This window comes from Scyliorhinus canicula, chromosome 10 (assembly GCF_902713615.1).
Source record: "Scyliorhinus canicula chromosome 10, sScyCan1.1, whole genome shotgun sequence".
Classification (NCBI taxonomy): Eukaryota; Metazoa; Chordata; class Chondrichthyes; order Carcharhiniformes; family Scyliorhinidae; genus Scyliorhinus; species Scyliorhinus canicula.
Genome location: NC_052155.1, coordinates 93,397,308 through 93,419,104, shown reverse-complemented (window position 1 = coordinate 93,419,104; position 21,797 = coordinate 93,397,308). Strand labels below are relative to the sequence as shown.

The 21,797-nt window shown below is 44.5% G+C and overlaps 1 protein-coding gene across 4 annotated transcripts in view; it reads left to right on the top strand.

Annotated features, from left to right (window-relative positions):
* Positions 1 to 288: 288 nt before the first annotated feature.
* The window catches only part of atp6v1h (ATPase H+ transporting V1 subunit H), a 141,926-nt gene continuing 120,417 nt past the window's right edge, over positions 289 to 21,797 (top strand). For 3 of the 4 annotated variants that reach the window (XM_038809353.1, XM_038809352.1, XM_038809351.1), the window contains exons 1-4: positions 289 to 420; positions 10,658 to 10,789; positions 16,121 to 16,220; positions 18,035 to 18,124. In XM_038809353.1, coding sequence (XP_038665281.1) covers positions 10,686 to 10,789; positions 16,121 to 16,220; positions 18,035 to 18,124 — 294 coding nt within the window. In that variant the 5' untranslated portion in view covers positions 289 to 420; positions 10,658 to 10,685. Of the gene's footprint in view, positions 421 to 1,197; positions 1,219 to 10,657; positions 10,790 to 16,120; positions 16,221 to 18,034; positions 18,125 to 21,797 lie in introns of those variants that run through there. The other variant, XM_038809354.1, reaches the window with a different exon arrangement.

Here is a 21,797-nt window from a genome sequence, read left to right as displayed (position 1 = left end):
GCTGAGTTCAGTGAGTTAAAATGGGATCTGGCTCAGGTGAATTGGAATCAAACCTCGCTGGGCAAAATAATAAAGTGAACAATGGGATGCCTTCACAAGGATAGTTTGGTTATAGAGGAGACATATTTCTATGAAGGGAGAATGTTTTATTCAATTATCGGCTCCCAGCTCCATTTCTAACGATATGGGTTTTGGATTGGATGAAATGTGGTATCCCTATCAGTAAACATTGGAGAGTGGCTCTGTAAGCGGGCCGATGACTTGTGAAATGCTGGTGGGCTGGGTTTCAGCCTTGACAGAACCAGTCTCGGTTCACCGTGCGCCTGTCCCTTTAAGAGCAGCAGGATCACATGAGCACTCACATGACAGCGCGTGTTTGGAGTGTTCCAGAGGTGACGGGTCCGCTGCGCAGGTTCTCAGGTGAGGGGATCGCCGCCCGCTCGCGCCCCGGGGGGAGGGGGTCGCCGCTGTCGCCGCCCGCTCGCGCCCCGGGAGGGAGGGGGTCTCCGCCGCCGCCCCCCGCTCGAGCCCCGGCCCCCCGCTCGAGCCCCGGCCCCCCGCTCGAGCCCCGGCGGGGGGAGGGGGTCACCGCCGCCGCCCGCTCGAGCCCCGGGAAAACCGAACGGATCACCGCCCGAGCCCCGGGAAACGGGAGGGGTCAGCGCCCCGTTGAGCCCCGGGGAAAACGGGAGGGTAGCACAGGACCACCATTAACCGGAGTCGCGGCCATGTTGAGGGCGTCCCCGCCCTCAAAGTGGACCCCGACCCTGATGGCGGTGATGAAGCGGCCATCGGCCGCTCAGTGTGACTCCGTGTGAATTACCGACACACCGTGTGGGCCTGTCTCCATTTCCCCCACTGTTATTGTTAATCATCTCCTTCCCCCCCCCCCCCCCCCCCCCCCCCGGGCCTTGTCAGTGCCTATACCCACCAGGCCCCGGCCCCGGCCCCATCCACCTCCCCTGGGCAGCACCAGTCCAGACTGGTATCCACGGGGCTCCTGAACTCGCTCAAACCCACCTTCATGTTGATCTGATCCCCGAGTGGTGTTTGACAAACAGTTCCTGCCTCATTTCTGCATAAGGTCACCGATGTCTTTAATTCTTTGAAGAAAGACTGATCCTATTTTGCACGGGGAAATGGTCTCAGTACTGTAATACTCATACGAGAAGTGTTTCAGGATTTACTGTAGTCCACCAACAAAACCAGTTGAATTAGGTAAAATTTAATTTGTCCATTTCCAGCCTTTCCATAACAGCTAAAATCTCTCCTGGTATCCCTTTTGAGAGCTCTAACCTTGTAACTGGATGCTTAAGATGCATACAGCACTTCAACTGTGGCCTGAACAACTTGTCTCGTAGCCACTCACAATGTGTTGCAAATCCAAAGATGACCAGTTAGAACTTGGGTGGATATGTGTTCTTGCTATTTGTGTACTTGCATACTTTAACCTTTTTGTGCATTTGTTGGCAAAACGGTGAGATGAAAATCAGCATTTTTTCTTGTGTATGTTACTGTCTTGTCTACTAGTTATTGGTTATTTGCAAAAGTGGTGTGCAATATTAATGTTAACTGGACTTCAGAATCATGGGTGTACCAGCGATCTTGTAGAGCAAGGGGAGCATTCATCATTATCAGCTCAACTAAAGGTGATAGCTGCTTCAGGACTGCAGAAGAAAGCAAGCTCAACCCATAATGAGCATCTCTAGGAGGGCAGGTCATGGCAAAGGGGTAAACATGTCCAGTCATGGGTAGGGATGAGTCAAAATGAATATCAATAATCTCAGAAGTCAGACCACTGCTGGGCAAAACATAGTGCATTAATATGTGATGTTCCTTTAAATTCATGCCAGAGTTCCAAACTTTGGTTAAAAAAGACCGGAGAGTGTTGAACTAAATAGTGGCTCATAAAGATTTATACTTATGTGGCATCTTTCATTCCAACATACAAGTGTAGTCACTGTTCTGTTTTCAGGGATGTGCTGAGTGGATGCACCAAAGGTGGGTCTCTTCCTGCAAACTCCAAATTTGGGACTTGTAACCCAAAAAGCCCACTAAACCCATCCTCCTCCTTCACCACTACGACGAACGAAACATGCCAGGCATAGCGACCTGAGGAGCTGAAGAGATAGCAGCGACAGTAAAAGCTGGGAGAGGAAGACTGATGCCGAACACAGAGGGCGATGAGGTCCTGGCCACACCCAACGGGATGGACTGCCAGAACATATGCTGGGCTACCCCATGTTGAACAAGTGTTGGGAATTGCTAAAGCAAGAACTCTAGGACGCTGAGATAAAACTTGAAATGATGGTGACAGTGCAAGTGGCAGTAGCGGAGATGCTGGTCACCCTACAATCAACGTATGAAAAGACAGTGTCATCTAAGAGACGCAGGAGGCAACGATCAGAGAGCTGGAGACGGACGTGACTGACCAGAACAATCTGATTGCCTCAAGGAGACATAGATATCAAGGTTGGTGGCAGTGCAAGGGACATTAAGGGGGAAGGTCAAGGACCAAGAACATTGATTGTGCCACCAAAACCTCTGCATTAGCGGCCTACTGAAGCAACACGAACACTGAGTACATGGCCCAGGTGCTGGGCAAACTGGTTGGAGAGAAAATCTTGCCCAAACCCCCAGAATGGACAGAGCCCACACGTGAATCTGGCTAAAGCCCAAGCCCAGGGAGTAACCAACAGGCCACCATTGCGAACCCAGAACCAAGATCGAGAAAAGGCCCTGAACTGGGTAAGACATACAAGGTCCTGTAAATGGGAGGGACACTATCCGGGTGTAGCAGGTTTTGGGGTAAGCGCAGGTGGAATTTAACGTGGCCAAAGCCGCCCTTTGTAAGAACATGTGCTGTCTGGGATGTTGTACTCTGCTAAGCCCTGGGTGATGTTTCAGGGCAGGGAGTACAATTTCACTCTACCTGCAGAAGCAGAGGTATTCATGCACAAACATGAGCTGGGAAAGCAATAAAACCAGTAGTGAACCAGATCGTATAAGTCAACAAAAAATGTAGAGTCCATTTGCGGTTAGGGATGCACCACGGACAACAGAGTAGCGATCTTGGAGGAACTTCTAGGAGAGGCTACAATTGCCAAAAAAATAAACAAGCCAATGCATATACAGGTCAAAACCCTTCTCCATAAGGAAGCGACAATGTACCCCTCTGATACCAGGACATCATTAGTCAAAGAATTGCTGGACATGGGTGACCTAGGGAAGGGAAACTGAAGACCTGTAGGATGACTGTTGGAGGAGGTACGCTTCCTTTGGATGAGACAAGGCAATAATGAAAAGGAGGACTAGGCACGGGAATAGGGGGAGGACTCTGGATGGGAGCACTGCATAGGGTGAATTTCACTTCCACATGTGCAGGCTTGCCAAATGTAACTAAAGGTGATGCACAGAGCGCACCTAACCAGAACCTGAATGAGTAGGTTCTCTTGAGTTGGAGGATAACGAGAACGGTGCCGGGGGGGCCCGGTCACACTGCACCCACATGTTTGAGGCCTGCCCAGACTTGCTGGGTATGGATTACCTTTTTTGAGCTCACATTTGGGGATGTGGGAGTGAGGATGCAGCCATGCCCAAAAGTGGCTGTCTTCAGAGTCTCCGACCAGCCAGAACTCTTCATTGGGGTTGGGGGTGACACCCTAATCTTTGCCTCCCTGATCGGCTGCCAATCGGCAGCATCACCCACGGCTGAAGACTGCCTGTCTAACCTGGAAGAATTTCTCAAACTGGAGAGAATAATATTTGCCATCAGGGGGTTGGAAGAGGGCTTCCACAAAATGTGGAAGCTGTTCATCAATTTGTTCCACAATCTTGTAGCTAGCAGCCAATAGAGTAGGGGGGAGGGGTGGGATGACAAAAAATAAAATAATAACCGCTTATTGTCACAAGTAGGCTTCAATGAAGTTACTGTGAAAAGCCCCTAGTCCTCACACTCCGGCGCCTGTTCGGGGAGGCCGGTACAGGATTGAACCCGCACTGCTGGCCTTGTTCTGCATTACATGCCAGCTGTTTAGCCCACTGCTAAACTAGCCCCTGAAATAAAGGAAGGGGGGGCACGCAAGGAAAACGAGAGGGACAAGGGACCAAAACAGTAGATTGATATCTGTAAATACGCACCTGGGCCAACTAGGAATTGCAATAAAGGAGCGCTGACCAAAGTGGTGGCCCGGCCACAACAGGAGGATTAAGAATTGCATGTAAATATCTGTACTCCCATCTGCCTGCCTTTTTTATTTCTTGCCGGTTTTTTTTCCTCCCTCAAACAACAAATGTGATAACCAGGTAATCTGTTCAGTGATGTAGATAGATGGATTAATATTGGTGAGGACTTTGATACATGCCCAATTTTTATTTGAAATATTGCTGTGGGGTCTCTTACATCACCGTGAGGGTTGAAATATTGCTGTGGGGTCTCTTGCATCACCGTGAGGGTAAGGGCTGTTTGTTTAATGTCCTTCCAAAACATGATGCCTCCAATAGCATAACCCACTCTCTACTGCACTGCTACGCCAACTTTGAATTTTATGCTGAAGTTCTGGAGTGAGACATGAACCCACAAACCTTTCTTAAATATTTTATTCAAAGCATTTTCACAAATACAAAAAGAATCAGAAGACCACACAAATACAATAAACAACCACACCCCACCTGCTCTCCTGACACCACCCCACCTTCCTCATTTGACCCAACCCCCTTGCTGACCCTTCAAACCTCCTCTAAGAAATCATAAATGGCTTCCACTTTCAGGTGAACCCCTCTGTTGTCCCTGTCAATGTGAACTTGACCTCCAGCCTCAGGAATTCTGTCAGGCTGCTCACCCACACTCGCACTTTTGGCAGCTCCCAAGTCCCACCACCCTTGTTAAAAATCCGTCTCCGGACTAGCGGGGTGGCAAAGGCCAAACACATCGGCCTCTCTCAACGCCCTGGACTCCTGGACTCGGAAACCACCTTCACACCCAGCACCTCGGACATCACTTCTGAGAACCTCTCCCAGAAACTCCCACAATCTCGGACAGGCCTAGAGCATGTGGACCTGATTCACTCCCTCCCTCCCTGCCCACACCTATCCTTTATCCCAGCAAAGAACCTATTTACTATGCCAGCGACATAGGAGCCGTATGCACCACCTTAACTGGATGAAGTTTAACCTTGCACATGATGCGTTCATCCTCCGCAAGATCTCCGCCCACGTCTTAGCCCCTCCCCTCCCAGCTTCTCCCATATGCACTTAATATCCCTACCAGGCACCCCCCCCGATATCAGCTCCTTACAGACATCGAACACCTTCCCCTCCTATTTTTGTCCTTCGACAGCACCTTTTCCTGCAACCCCAGCAGAGGCAGCACAGGAAAGGACAGCACCTCTCTCCTTACAAAGTCCTGAACCTGCAGGTAACCTAAAGGCATTCCCTTTTGGAAAACTCGTACACGTCCTCCAGATTTGCCGCTATAAACAAGTCACCAAAAGCACTCATCCCTGCCTGCTGCCACCCCTAAACCTCCCATCCAGCCCCAGGGGCATATCAATGGTTATTACAGATCGCTGTCCACACCGAGGCACTCTCTAGTCCCATGTGCTGCCCCCGCACCCTTAGGGCTGACCATCACTGCGCTCATTGAGTACCTGCTGGTGAGAATGGTAACGGCGCCAGCAACAAAGCCCTCAAACATGTACCTCTGCATGATGCTGCTTCCACCCGCTCCCACAACTCCCCCATGACCCATTCCTAACCATAGCAATATTTGCCACCCAATAATAGGCCATTCTCCAATAATATTCTGCACGTCGGACCCACGGGATCTTCCCTGTCCACACAAACCCAGAGATCAGCCCATTGACCTTACTAAAAAATGCCAGATTCATCAGTCGCATTCACAAGACAGCCCCGAACGTCACCCAGCATAACGCAACGCCATCTGTGCTCTCAAGACCAACCGCAACCTCGTCATCAAGCCAGCAGACAAAGGAGGTGCCACCATCATACTGAACAGAACGGACTACTGTAAAGAAGTGTACCGACGACTCAACAACCAGGAACACTACAGTTACCTGCAGATCCGCCAACGCAACCGATATAAGACCTTGGATCCAGACCTTCAGAGCACCCTACACATCCTCTCGTCCACGTACTCCCCATATTGGAGATCTCTGCTGCCTCTCAAATACACAAGGCCAACACACCAGACCGTCATCGTATCAGGCATTGGGACCCTGTGTGAGAACTTCTCTGGCTACATCAAGATCATCTTAACCCATTGTACAAGGAACGCCCCAGCTTTCTGCCGTGATACGACGGACTTCTTACAGAACCCATCACCCGTAGATCAGTTGAACCAGGAACATTCGACGTCACAATGGACGTCTCGGCACTCTACAACAGCATCCCCCATAACGACGGCATTACTGCAACAGCTCCATACTCAACACCGACAACTGCCAATCTCTAGATGTAATCCTGCAACTCATCCGCTTCATTCTGGATCGCACGTCTTCATCTTTGACAACAGGTTCTTCATCCAGACACACTGAGCAGCCATGGGGACAAATGTGCACCTCCAATATGCCAACATCTTCATACACAAGTTTGAACAACGACCTCCTCACCGACACAGAATCTTCAACCGACGTTATACACCAGATACATCGATGACATTTTTTTTCTTTTTTGACCCATGGCGAAAGAATCACTAACGACTACACGATGACATCAATAAGTCCATCCCATCATCTGACTCGCCATGGACTACTCTCCAGAATAGGCTGCATTCTTGGACACGCCTTGTCTCCATCAAGGACAGTCACCTCAGTACTTCGCTTACCGAAGCCCACGAATAACCTCACATGCTCCACTTCTCCAGCTTCCACCCTAAACACAAAAGAAGCCCTCCCCTCTGGACAAGCCCTCTGTATACACAGGCATTGCTTGGACGAGGAGGAGCGAACGGACATCTGCAGACCTTGAAAGATGCCTCGTACGAACAGGGTATGGCGCTCGACTCATTGACGTTCCAACGCTGCACAGCAAAACAAACACATTGACCTCCTCCTGAAGACAAACATGGGACACAACCGACAGAGTACCCTTCGTCATCCAGTACTTCCCCGGAGCGGAGAAACTACAACATCTTTGCAGCCTTCAACACGTCATCAATGAAGATTCATCCCCACACCCCCATTACTTGCCTTCAAACAACCGTGCATCCTCAAACAAATCATTGTTTGCAGCAAACTACCCAGCCTTCAGAACAGTGACTACGACACCGCACAACCTGCCATGGCAATCTCTGCAAGACGTGCCAGATCATCGACATGGGTACCACCATTACACGTGAGAACACCACCCACCAGGTACATGGTACATGGTATATACTCGTGCGACTCTGCCAACGTTGTCTACCTCAAGCTGCAGGAAAGGATGTCCCGAAGCGTGATACATTGGCGAGACCATGCAGATGCTGTGACAATGGATGAACGGACATCGCGCGGCAGGCATGAATGTTCCCTTCCAGACAGGGAACACTTCAGCAGTCCAGGGCATTCAGCCTCTGATCTTCGGGTAAGCGTTCTCCAAGGCGGCCTTCAGGACGCGCGACAACAGAGAACCACCGAGCAGAAACGTGTAGCCAAGGTCCGCACACTTGATTACGGATTTAATCAGGACCATGGATTCATGTCGTGTTACGTTCACTCCCCACCATCTGGCCTGGGCTTGCAAAATCCTACCAACTGTCCTGGCTTGAGACAATTCACACCTCTTTAACCTGTTGCTCTGTTGGGACCTGTAAAGACTTAATTCCTGCAAAGACTCTCATTCAAGTATCTTCTTGCATCTTTGACTTTATCTATATAAATGTTTCTGGAACCTACCTCTTCACCTGAGGCAGGAGCAGTGCTTCGAAAGCTAGTGATTCGAAACAGATGTGTTGGACTTTAGCCTGGTATTGTAAGACTTCTTGCCGTGCTCACCTCAGTCCTTTTCTGGACTCATCGAACCCCAGCACATTCATTAACAAATGCCTTCCTTCACAAAACCCGTTTTTATCCCATGAGTTCTTCACTAACTTATTGAACTTCAGTTAACAGTGCTAAATAACATGCAAGTGCTGTTTCTGTTGTGCAGTGCTCTTAGTGCACTGGTGTTCCAAATGCCAAGTATTATTTAAGAGTGCAGAAAAATAGACCTGAAGACTGTCAACAAAGGCTGCTGCCACTGAGACACTGTTAGGAGTGAAAGTTCATTTTTTTTCCAGCTGGAAGTGTTCATTACAAAAGAACTAAACAGGAGTTTCATTTTTGAGTCTCATTACTAATATGCTAGTTTTTGAAAACTTAATTTGAAAAAAAAACTTGAAACCACTCCATTAACCTAATCTTCAGAAGATGAGCATTGTATTGAATTTGGTAGATTAAAAAAGCACCCTTCGCTAAAATATTTTTAGAATGTCTTGCAGTTGACAGTAATTTCCACTAGCTGCAATTTCTGTATAGTTTCTGTATAGTGTGTGTGTTCATAAGACTAAATGAACAAATTTGAGTGAAATTTTTTTTTTTTTTGCATTTTGAATGATTGTCTACAAGTCAAGAAGAGGTGCTGAAATCCCCCCTAATCCGTACAATTGGTGGTATAATAGCAAAACCACACTGATGGTGGATAACCCTAACCTTAGTTTTGGGAAGGTATAAAAACAATGCATGCAGTGGTAGTATTTTGATTCCCCATTTGATTTGGGGAAAGAAAATGATTATTAGAGTAGATTGGTGTATAACTACTATCTGTCTAACTCTTGATGAAGAGACCTGGTGACCAGTGAACTTGGAACTATCTTTGCTATTCAGACACTGGTGTGCAGAATTGTATGGAATGGAGTAAAAAAGAATCTCTTCTAGCTACTGGCTAGTTTATTATCAACCATACCTTGGGAGGACTGTCTGGCATTGTTCCAATCCTCCAGTATTGTTCTGGAGCCAGTTTGACCTCGCAAGACCCCATTTGCCCATCCCAGAAGGGTAGTTGCTGGTGTTTTAGAAAATGAACTTGTGCAATTTTGAACTCTGACAGGTTAGAGCAGTAGGCTTAATTCTTTTTTAACAATAAATTTAGAGTACCCAATTATTTTTTTCCAATTAAGGGCAATTTGGCATGGCCAATCCACCTACCCTGAGAATTCGAGTTCTTTTTGCCTTCAGTCTGGTCTCAGTAAAAATACCAAGTCGGATTGTAGGTAACAACTTTAATTTAATTGCGCATCTTGCAAGTTGACTCTGCTTGGGTCTTGTAGAGTCCCAAGAGTGAGTGAGTCCCAGAACAAAGAAAATGAGGTTACGCACACGACCAAATAACGTAACTTGGCAATTGGAGGGTTTCTATAGGTTCCCTTACATTCCTTAACCTAGCCCTATAAGGTAATCTTAGCAATTACTGGTCCCAATAGGCTGCCCTCGCATTCATTTTGCCTGAGGCCCCTGTGATCACCCATCCTCCTCACCATGATGCTCCTGACTTAGCCTGACTACCCACAATGCTTCTGCCATCCCCTTTTTGTTCATTTCCTCACCCTACACATGCTTGGGTTATGGGGATGAAACCCACACAGACACGGGGAGAACGTGCAAACTGCACACAGAATAGTGGCCGAGGGCCATTATTCAAACCCGGGTCCTCAACACCGCCCAGGCTTCAAATTCATTTGCTATCATAGAATCCCTACGGTGCAGAAGGAGGCCATTCGGCCCATTGAGTATGCACTAACCCTCCGAACGTGCACCCTACCTAGGCCCACTTCTCCCACCCTATTCTGTAGCCCCGCTCTGAATTGGTCAGGACCAATTCACCTGACACATCTTTGGACCCTTTTTAAATAGTGCATCATATTAATTTGCAGGCTAAGTAAATAAGGAGAAAATGATTAGGGAAGACAAAGAGAAAATGCTGGAAAATCTCAGCAGGTCTGCTACACATGTCAGTACACATCTTTGTATTTTCTAAGTGCCCTATTATTGTATCCTTTATAATAGACTGTAGCATTTTCTGATAGGTTAACCCGTCTCTAATTCCTTGGTTTTCTCCCTCCCTCCATTTTCAGGTACTGGGTTACATTTACACCCTCCGGGGTGGCATGCCGCCCAGTAGTTAGCACTGGAACTGCGACGCTGAGGTGCCGGGGGGCCCGCGAACAAGGCATTTCAGTCTCCGGATACAGGATAGGCCATTTAGACTGAGTTGAGGAGACCTCTTAATGTTAGAGTTGCTTGATGCAGACCTCAAATGAGGCTTGCAAGAAGTCCGATAACTGAGGTGATAAAAAGCCTGTAAAGCAGTGATGTCCTGTTGGCGTGGCGGGATAGCGGAGAGGTTGCGTGGAGGCCTGAATGTAAGTGGCGATCCAGGGCAGGATAGGGATTCTATTTTGGTAGTTTTTGTATAGTTTAATAGAATGCTTTTACAAATGCTGACCCTGATATTTTAGTTTTCCCTCTTGTAGCTTGTATTCAAGTAATGAGATGGGGTAGGTTGCAGCACTGGGAGGGAAACATTTTGTCAGCAATTAGTTACCGTACTGAATGGTGGTCTGCAGAATCAAATTAATCTTTTGGCAAAATTGTTCAATAAGTGAAACTGTGTTTGTCTTTAGATTATTCGAGCATCCAGCATTGAACAAGATGGACATCAGAGGTGCTGTGGATGCTGCAGTTCCTACTAATATTATTGCTGCAAAGGCTGCAGAAGTTCGAGCAAATAAGGTCAACTGGCAATCTTACCTTCAGTGAGTATAACTAAATAGTTTATTTCTATTAATCGTAGAAATGTTCACAATTGATAGCAGTCTTCTGTTGTATCATTCTGTGTCTTACCTTAACTTACTCAGTTGGCTTTTTTGTCTCTTTAATAATAATCTTTATTGTCACAAGTAGGCTTACATTAACACTATGATGAAGTTACTGTGAAAAGCCCCTAGTCCGCCACATTCCGGCGCCTGTTCGGGCACGGAAGAATTCAGAATGTCCAAATTACCTAACTGTTCAGCAGCGGTAGCATGGTGGTTAGCATAAATGCTGTCACATCTCCAGGGTCCCAGGTTCGATTCCCGGCTGGGTCACTGTCTGTGCGGAGTCTGCACCTCCTCCCCGTGTGTGCGTGGTTTTCCTCCGTTTCCTCCCACAGTCCAAAGATGTGCGGGTTAGGTGGATTGGCCATGCTAAATTGCCCGTGGTGTCCTTTAAAAAGTAAGGGTTAAGGGGGGGGGGTTTGTTGGGTACGAGTATAGGGTGGGGTTTGAGTAGGGTGTCATTGCTCTGCACAATATCGAGGGCCGAAGGGCCTGTTTCTGTGCTGTACTGTTCTATGTTCGTCTTTGGGATTTGTGGGAGGAAACTCGCGCATATACGGGGAGAACGTGCAGACTCCGCACAAACATGACCCATTAGATCTAGTCATATTTTGTGAAGAATCCTGATATGTTTTAATGTGTTAAAGTAACAAGTACATTAAAACATCAAGTATGCCGGCACTTCAGATATGTTGCGGATTGGTAGATGAAGGGTTCAATGGTAACCTACTAATCTATTTAATTTTTTATGTTTGGGGGGGGGGGTGGGGGGGAGTTGGATGTTTGAGGAGGATGTGGAGAGAAAAAGACTATACTCTACGTTAAGAATTTAAACCCAATAATTATCCAGAAAAAATATGGCTTTTAAAGTTGAACTCTGATTGACAGCTGTTTGTATGATTTGTGGTCAATTCTTCTTACTTGGCACAGGGAACACTTCATCTCTATCTCTTAATTGAGAAACAACACATTCAGTCACTTTTTTAAAGTATAATGGCTGAATAGAATTTCTAATAAGGAAATTAACTTTTAGGCTGCAGCTACTTGTGTACGTCAATTCCTTTCAGCATTAGACATTGTAAAATTGGCATTAAAGAGTTTATATTTGCTTGAAATATTTTTGTTCCTTCCAAAACTATTCAAGTTAAAGTATTTGCATTTTGTTGTTGTGATACAACTCGCAACAGACATTTCACTCTTTTCCCACCAGTGTAGTAACTCCCTTCATTGTGTGTCCAGAAAATTATGATGTCTTCTCATCTTTGGCCTACTCGGAGGTGAAGTAAATGATCGTTACCTATTTTCTCTTTTATTCCATGGTAGACATGTTGGGATAGTCGTCATCAAATAATAGTGCTGGAAATACTCAGCAAATCTGGCAGTATCTATGGAAAGAGAAAAGGTTGATGTTTCAAATCTAATATGACTCTTGGGGTTGTGAAGATATCATATTTGACTCAATATTTTAATTGTTTCTCCCTCCGAAGTTGCTACCAGTATTCAAGCACATTCTGTTATTGCTTAAAGTTTTAGTATCTGCAGTATTCTGCTTCCATTATTCTTTTGTTTTAAAATAATGTGCAAGTAAGCACACAAGACTTGGCTTTGTTGATTTCCATTGTAACCACTCATTACACTACACTAGGCTTGTTTATACCATAACTTGGAAACGCTGGCACTTCCAATATCTGACACAATCCAGTTCGTAAATGGTGGATATCAACACCAGCCTTCACCATGGAATGCGAGATCTAAAAGAAATGCAGTCATTGCTAATTCGCAGCACAATCGGTCTAAAATATCTATAAAATATCTCCCTCGTGTTTCCTCTTCAAAAAGGGAAAACATTTGCACAAAAGGGAAAACGTTTGCACTAAAGTATTTGAAAAGAGTTGAAGAAAAATAATGTTGGTATTTTTCTTTTCCTTGTTCAACTTCAGTTCAGCTTCTCACAAATAGCCAGCCACCGCTTTAGAACCCTGTAGAACAAGAAAATACTTTCCCTGAACTTTCTAAATTAAATATAAAGGGTATTGGCCCGCATTTTACTTAAGTTGTTTAGTATCAGCACTTGTTGATGTTTTATTCAATCTATGCACTGTAATCCACATGACCATTTCACCTTGAAGCAATGAAGATTCCATTGGTATTGGCAAAAGTGAGGTTGTTGGTGGAAATGGCAAGCCGTTATGGACTTGGTTTCTAATCCCAAGTTGTAGACTGTGTAAACTAGACTGCTTCTGTGAAAAGGTATTGGAAAATCAGCATCATGTGACATGATTCAGTTTTCAAAATTAACAATGTCAGTTGTTTAATTTTGCACTGAGTCATAGCGCATGATTCTGATTTCCAATGTCTTTTCACAGAATTTTAACCAGAGCCATTTCATATTTTGAAGTCCAAAATCATTTGGTGATGAATATTGACAACCTGAAATCAACTGGGGGAAAAAGGTCATAGATTGTTGACCTTGTAACATGATTACTTCGTTAGAAAGCGATTGCATGAAAATGTGTGATAAATCTTAAAACATTATAAAGTCAGATTAATGTTCCTGCATCATTTATTTGAATCCATTTTAACATTTGAAAGTTCCCTGCTGGGTGTGGGTCTCCTCGTGTATTTTCAATGTGCGAAGGGCCTCTTAGATGCCTGGAAAGTTAAATAATCGGTATTTAGTGGACAATTAATCCAAATTCATGCTAATTCCATACCTGCTTTAGAAGTATAGTCCTTTGGAGTGGTGTTTGTTGGCTCACTAACTTCAAAGTTTACCTGGTAGTACACATTCTCCAAGTGCTGGCCCTTTTGAGGGGAAGGAAATATTGAACGAGGTGCTGTTTTCGGCAATAAAATCTGGGACTTCACCATTACCTGGTTCTGTTTCCCTCATTATTTTACTGCTACAATTTGTAACATTGTTTTTTTTTGCAACTTATAGTCTTTAAATTTAGGGGAAATGAAAGGGGGGGGGATGTGACATGTTGGAATCTGCTTGACAGTAAGTCTGGGTGGTTTAATTCTCAAGAGATCAGAAGACAAATTGATCAGTTCTATGAGAGGAAGTTGCAAACATTTTTACACCTGAGGGCACTGACAGCTGTCTAGTTGTGCAGTGGGTAGAGCTTGTACCTCCCAAAGTCCCAGTGGTATTGATATTAAGTTGTAAGCAATTGCGTTGGAACCTGTCCCTTTTCCTTCTGAGATGAAAGGCAGTTGTGATCAAAGATTTTTTTTTTATAAATTCAGGGTACCCAATTATTTTTTTCCCAATTTAGAGGCAATTTAACGTGGCCATCCACCTACCCTACACATCTAAGTTGTGGGGGTGAGACACGGGGAGAATGTGCAAACTCCACACTGGACCTGGGGCCGGGATCTCACCCCCCACAGCCCAAAAGATGCGCAGGGTAGGTGGGATTGGCCATGCTAAATTGCCCCTTAATTGGAAAAAATAAATTATACATTTTTTAAAAAGTTGCCCAGTTGGAAAGTAGAAACGGGAAAAAAGCCATTGGATGTTTGGAGTAATTGTGAACTGTCTTCTATAAGACTTGTAGATTTGCGGAGAGTGATTTTTAAAAAAACGAGACACTGTTGATTTCCATGAAGTGTTTATTTCCATAAAGGTGTAAGTTACCACCTTTTACAGCAGTTTAAAACGTGAAATCTTATCTAGTCATTATTTCAGTGAATAACTGGAGAAGTTCACATTTTTCTTGTAGCAATTCAGTCTGTACATCGATCTTAATATTGTGCATACAGGTAGTGTGTCTCAAAACGGGCAAATCGAAGACAGTGAATCCGTGCTGGATTTCAGAACTTAAGTTTGTGAGTAGCATAGGGGTCAAGGTCACTTGGATCATTTTGTATGGGGGAAAGACAGATGTATGAATCTGATAACTTGTTGGTGTGCAACATGCCATGCAGGACTGAACAAGCTGGGTAAGTTATTTTACTCATCCAATAATAACTAAAATTCATTCAATGCAACTTAAACATGCCTGCTCTTTGGATAGAACATAGAACATACAGAGCAGTACAGGGCCTTCGGCCCTCGATGTTGCGCCGACCTGTGAAACCCTCTAAAGCCCATCTACACTATTCCCTTATCGTCCATATGTCTATCCAATGACTATTTGAATGCCCTTAGTGTTGGCGAGTCCACTGCTGTTGCAGGCAGGGCATTCCACGCCCCTACTACTTTCTGAGTAAAGAACCTACCTCTGACATCTGTCCTATATCTATCTCCCCTCAATTTAAAGCTATGTCCCCTCATGCTAGACATCACCATCCAAGGAAAAAGGCTCTCACTGTCCACCCTATCTAACCCTCTGATCATCTTGTATGCCTCAATTAAGTCACCTCTTATCTTCTCTCTAACGGACACAGCCTTAAGTCCCTCAGCCTTTCCTCCTAAGATCTTCCCTCCATACCAGGCAACATCCTGATAAATCTCCTCTGCACCCTTTCCAATGCTTCCACATCCTTCCTATAATGCGGCGATCAGAACTGCATGCAATACTCCAAATGTGGCCGCACCAGAGTTTTGTACAACTGCAACATGACCTCATGGCTCCGAAACCTCAATCCCTCTACCAATAAAAGCTAACACACCATAACGCCTTCTTAACAACCCTCTCAACCTGGGTGGCAACTTTCAGGGATCTACGTACATGGACACCGAGATCTCTCTACTCGTCCACACTAGATCTTACCATTAGCCCAGTACCCTGTCTTCCTGTTATTCCTTCCAAAATGAATCGCCTCACACTCTGCATTAAACTCCATTTGCCACCTCTCAGCCCAACTCTGTAACTTATCTATGTCTCTCTGTAACTTGTAACATCCTTCCGCACTGTCCACAACTCCACTGACTTTAGTGTCATCTGCAAATTTACTCACCCATCCTTCTACGCCCTCCTCCAGGTCATTTATAAAAATGACAAACAGCAGTGGCCCCAAAACAGATCCTTGTGATACATCACTAGTAACTGAACTCCAGTCTGAACATTTCCCATCAACCACCACACTTTGTCTTCTTCCAGCTAGCCAATTTCTGATCCAAACTGCTAAATCACCCTGAATCCCATGCCTCCGTATTTTCTGCAATAGCCTACCGTGGGGAGCCTTATCAAACACTTTACTGAAATCCATATACACCACATCAACTGCTTTACCCTCATCCACCTGTTTGGATAGCTGGATTTGAGACACTGTAGCTGTCTTTCAGAATACTGTGCACTGACACTTGTGTTCTTTCCTCAGAGGGCAGATGATTTCAGGTGAAGATTGTGAATTCATTAAAAAGTTTGAAGCTGCTCGTGCAGAAGATAAACAACGGATACTGGATAATGAAGGCCATCAGGTATAATCAGGAATTAGTAGATTAAATTCTTATACCTATCAAGGGGGCGATTTTCACATTGGTGTGTGGAATATCTTTTTACAGTTAACCAGTAATTTTTTAATGCTGGTATGCCAATTGCGGATGAATGAATATTAACAAAGAGCATTCTTTCCTGTGCTATAATGAAATTTCCATTTCCAATGGTCTTCTCTTGCTCCAAAGTCCTCTTTTTCAAAATAAGTCTAATTTTCTCCTGAGTTTCTCTCCTTTTATAACCATTGCTCCCCTTTTCAAAAATAAAACTGATTCTTAACTTCTCCATCCCGTTTAACTACCATCTTGGATTTAGTATTTATTTACTCTCCAGTTCCAAGGTTATATTACGTTTTTCTCCTCTCTGATCAGGGGAGGTAATTACGCTGCTGATGTCACCGAAAGACTTTTTCTAAAGGCTTATCTAGTGTGAATCTGAGGAAGGTATTTGGATTTTGCAGAAATGACTTAAGATGACCTGAAAGATCGTGATCTGTTTGTAATTCAAAAATAGAGATTGGTGGGTTTTTTTTGACGACCATTGTTGACATTTGTTCTACTGTTGGACCAAAAGCTCATTTTGAAAAAAGATGAAATATTATTTTTGGATTGAATATGCAACAGATAATGTTGAAAATTGATTTTATTTGCTGTGTAAAAATTGAATCCACTTTATTTCATGTGCTGAAAAATGTTATTTTGAGGAATGTAGATTTAGAAATTTTTTTAAATATGGAAGGAAACTTGTTACCCCAGGTTCCATAATAAATATTCTTGGTTTCTTTCACACTGCAAAAGCATACAGATACCATGGATGTAATTTTCCACCGGCTGTCACATGGGCTGTCACATTTTCCAGCCCTACCCCCCTCCATTAGAATCCCTACATTATAACAGGAGGCCAGCACGGCGGCACAGTGGTTAGCATTGCTGCCTATGGCGCTGAGGACCCGGGTTCGAATCCCGGCCCTGGGTCACTGTCCGTGTGGAGTTTGCACGTTCTCCCCATGTCTGCGTGGGTTTCGCCCCCACAACCCAAAGATGTGCAGGTTAGGTGAATTGGCCACGCTAAATTGCCCCTTAATTGGAAAAAATAATTGGGTACTCTAAATTTAAAAAAAAAAATAACAGGAGGCTATTTGGCCTATTGAGTCAGAGAATCATCAGTGGAGAAGGAGGTCATTCGGCCCATCGAGTCTGCACTGACTCCTCGAGCAGCCTACCTAGGCCCACAATCCACCCTATCCTCATAACCCAATTGCCCTACCTAACGTTTTGGACACTAAGGGGCACATCTTTGGATTGTGGGAGGGAACTGGAGCACCCTGAGGAAACTCACACCGATACAGGGAGAACGTGCAAACTCCACACAGACAAGTCACCCAAGGCTAGAATGGAACCCGGGCCCCTGGTGATGTGAGGCAGTGCAAACCACTATGCCACTATGATGCCACATAATGGACAGGGCCATAAAATTCTGCCCCATGTTCCGATCTTACTACTTTGTCCTTGCAGATTTCAATTGATGTGCATTCCATCTGCTAACGGAAAAAAATAGTGCATTTTCATTTTCACGTTTTCATTTGTGATTATTTTACCTTCAACAATAGCTGTTTTGATATTCCTTCCATAAATCCCAAAATGATTGATGTTTTGGGGACAAGCATGCTGCTCACTCTTGTGTTTTATGCATATTTTCAGTGGTTTGTAAATAAAGTGCCACTTTCACAATTTTTGAAATTAAATGAAATTTTGTGTCTAAGGTAAAAGTAAATAATTTAGTGTTTGTTTCTTTTTAGTGCGCCAGAACCTTTTTGAACTTAATGGCCCACATTTCCAAAGAGCAAACAGTGCAGTACATTCTGACTATGATTGATGACATGCTACAGGTATGTTTACTATTAAAGGATCTTTTCATTGTGTAACAGTTATTTTGAGCATTGCATGTTTGTTGAGGATTGGATATGATTATGAATTTGACAACCATGCTGTGCAAATGGTGAGCAATGACTTTTTATGTTAAATGAAGTATTTTGCACAATTGTTAAAATCAGCAGGTAAATTTTTTTCATCCGTATCGAAGGCATAAAGCTTTGTAAGTCAGAAATGAAATTCTAATGGATGGTAAATCACATTTCTGAAAAGTTGATACCTGTACCTTTGTACCATAAGCTCTGAGCTGGGACTATGAAAATAAAAAATTATATCTATGCCTCTAGCTCCAGTTTTATTATTTTGAATTTTTTTGCCCAAAATTTCTTTAAAGTAAGCTACTTAATATTCATTTCATGAAAAAAAAATCACTTACTCCACAATAACGAACCTCTAAGCAGTCGCTTGGTAGTACAGAATTTAATATTGCTGAAAGGAGAGAAATATTTTGAAGCTTTTTTGTTTTGAACTGTTCAGGATAAATGCAAGAAGCCGAATTTCAAACTGTGCTTCTTGTTGACAAGAACCCACCCCATGTACTTGGGTAATTCAAAAAGCTGCAAGGTTTTCTGTTCGTTCAGGGGACGTGGGCTTCGCTGTTTAGACCAACATTTATTGACAATCCCTTGAGGAAGTGGTGGTGAGCTGCCTTCCTGAACTGCTGAAATCCATGTAGTGTAGGTATACCCATAATGCTGTTTTTAAAAAAAACAGAGAACATAGAAAAATACAGCACAGAACAGGCCCTTCGGCCCACGATGTTGCGCCAAACCCATGTCCTAGATTGAGAACAAATTAATCTCCACCCCATCATTCTACTGTAATCCGTGTACCTATCCAATAGCCGCTTGAAGGTTCGTAATGTTTCCAACTCAACTACTTCCACAGGCAGTGCATTCCATGCCCCCACTACTCTCTGGGTAGAGAACCTACCTCTGACATCCCCCCCTATATCTTCCACCATTCACCTTAAATTTATGTCCCCTTGTAATGGTTTGTTCCACCCGGGGAAAAAGTCTCTGACTGTCTATCTATTCCCTTGATCATCTTAAACCTCTATCAAGTCGCCCCTCATCCTTCTCCGTTCGAATGAGAAAAAGCTGAGCACCCTCAACCTTTCCTCATAAGACCTACTCTCCATTCCAGGCAATATCCTGGTAAATCTCCGTTGCACCTTTTCCAAAGCTTCCACATCCTTCCTAAAATGAGGCGACCAGAACTGCACACAGTACTCCAAATGTGGCCTTACCAAGGTTTTGTACAGCTGCATCATCACCTCACAGCTCTTAAATTCAATCCCTCTGCTAATTAGCGCTAGCACACCATAGGCCTTCTTCACAACTCTATCCACCTGAGTGGCAACTTTCAAAGATCTATGAACATAGACCCCAGGATCTTTCTGCTTCTCCACATTGCCAAGAACCCCACCGTTAACCCTGTATTCCGCATTCATATTTGTCCTTCCAAAATGGACAACCCCTCACTTTTCAGCGTTAAACTCCCATTTGCCACTTCTCAGCCCAGCTCAGCATCCTATCTATGTCTCTTTGCAGCCGACAACAGCCCTCCTCACTATCCACAACTCCACCAATCTTCGTATCGAATGCAAATTTACTGACCCACCCTTTAACTCCCTCATCCTAGTCATTAATGAAAATCACAAACAGCAGAGGACCCAGAACTGATCCCTGCGGTACGCCACTGGTAACTGGGCTCCCGGCTGAATATTTGCCATCCACCACCTCTCTCTGACTTCTATCGGTTATCCAACTGGCCAAATTTCCCACTATCCCATGCCTCCTTACTTTCTGCATAAGCCTACCATGGGGGACGTTATCAAATGCCTTACTAAAATCTATGTACACCACACCCGTTGCTTTACCTTCATCCACATGCTTGGTCACCTCTTCAAAGAATTCAATAAGACTTGAGGCAAGACCTACCCCTCACAAATCCGTGCTGACTATCCCTAATCAAGCACTGTCTTTCCAGATGCTCAGAAATCCTATCCCTCAGTACCCTTTCCATTAGTAAGACTATCCGGCCTTTAATTCCCAGGGTTATCCCTATTCCCTTTTTTGAACAGGGGCACGACATTTGCCACTCTCCAATCCCCTGGTACCACCCCTGTTGACAGTGAGGACGAAAAGATCATTGTCAACGGCTCTGCTGTTTCATCTCTTGCTTCCCATTGAATCCTTGGATATATCCCGTCAGGCCTGGGGGACTTGTCTATCCTCAAGTTTTTCAAAATGCTCAACACATCTTCCTTCCTAATAAATATCTCCTTGAGCTTACCAGCCTGTTTCACACTGTCCTCTCCAACAATATGGCCCTCTCATTCGTAAATACTGAAGCAAAGTACTCGTTCAAGGCCTCGCCTATCTCTTCTGACTCCGTACAAAATCTCCCGCTACTGTCCTTGATCGGACTCACCCTCACTCTAGTCATTCTCATATTTCTCACATTGTGTAAAAGGCCTTGGGGTTTGGAAGGAAGTTTCACGATTTTGACCCAGAGACACAGAATGGCGATACAGCACCAAGTCACAATGGTGATTGGCTTGGAAGGGAACTTGAAGGACATAGTGTTCCCATACATCTGCTGTCCTTGACCTTCCAGGTGGATAGAGATCACCAGTTTGGAAGTTACTGTTGAAGGAGAATCACATCTTGTAGTAGATATTTTGTCTTGAGATTTGCAAGCATGGATGGGCAGCACGATGGCGCAGAGGACTCTGGTTCGATCCTGGCCCGGGCTCGCTGTCCGTGTGGAATTTGTACATTCTCCCCGTGTCTGCATAGGTCTCCCTCCACAACCCAAAGATGTGCAGGGTAGGTGGATTGGCCACACTAAAATTGGCCTTTATTTGGAAAATAAGGAATTGGGCACTTTAAATTTGCAAGCATGGCTGGTTGAGTACAGTCTACACTGCCAGTTACAAACCACATTCAATGTGATTCTGTGATTAGGCTGCACTGCTGAACCTTTCTGAGTGTGCTGAAAGGTGCGTTAACATAGAATTTAACATAATCAGTTGAACTTGCTATAAGTGATATATATTCATATGTGAGGACCTGTTCTCTGAAAAAAAAAGAAATATGTTCAAACCTTGCGCCTTCTTTGAATTACCTGGGAATTTGGGGAGTCACTAGTTTTTCTGTGTTTTCTTCTTGACAATGCCTAGAGTGGCAGGGTGGTGCAGTGGTTAGCATTGCTGCCTATGGCGCTGAGGTCCTGGGTTCAATCCCGGTCCCAGATCACTGTCTGTGTGGAGTTTGCACATTCTCCCTGTGTCTGAATGGGATTAGGTCGATTGGCCACACTAAATTGTCCCTTAATTGGAAAAAAAATAATTAGGTACTCTAAATTTATTTTTTAAAAAGACAATGCTTAGGCCAAGCAGAGTCAACTTGTGAACCAATCTGCATCCTTTTCTCTTGTCTAAATTGTCGTGAATGTTTGACATTTGGCCTCTTCACTTAAGTTTGAGTGCAAAATGAAATGCTTTGTCAACACACCTCTTGTTTTGGGGATGATTTTGTCACCCTGTTGCGCCCAGTGCCGATCTCGTCGCCCTGGGTACAAAGCCGCTTTTGAGTACACTGACCCGTTGGGCTATCTGGATCA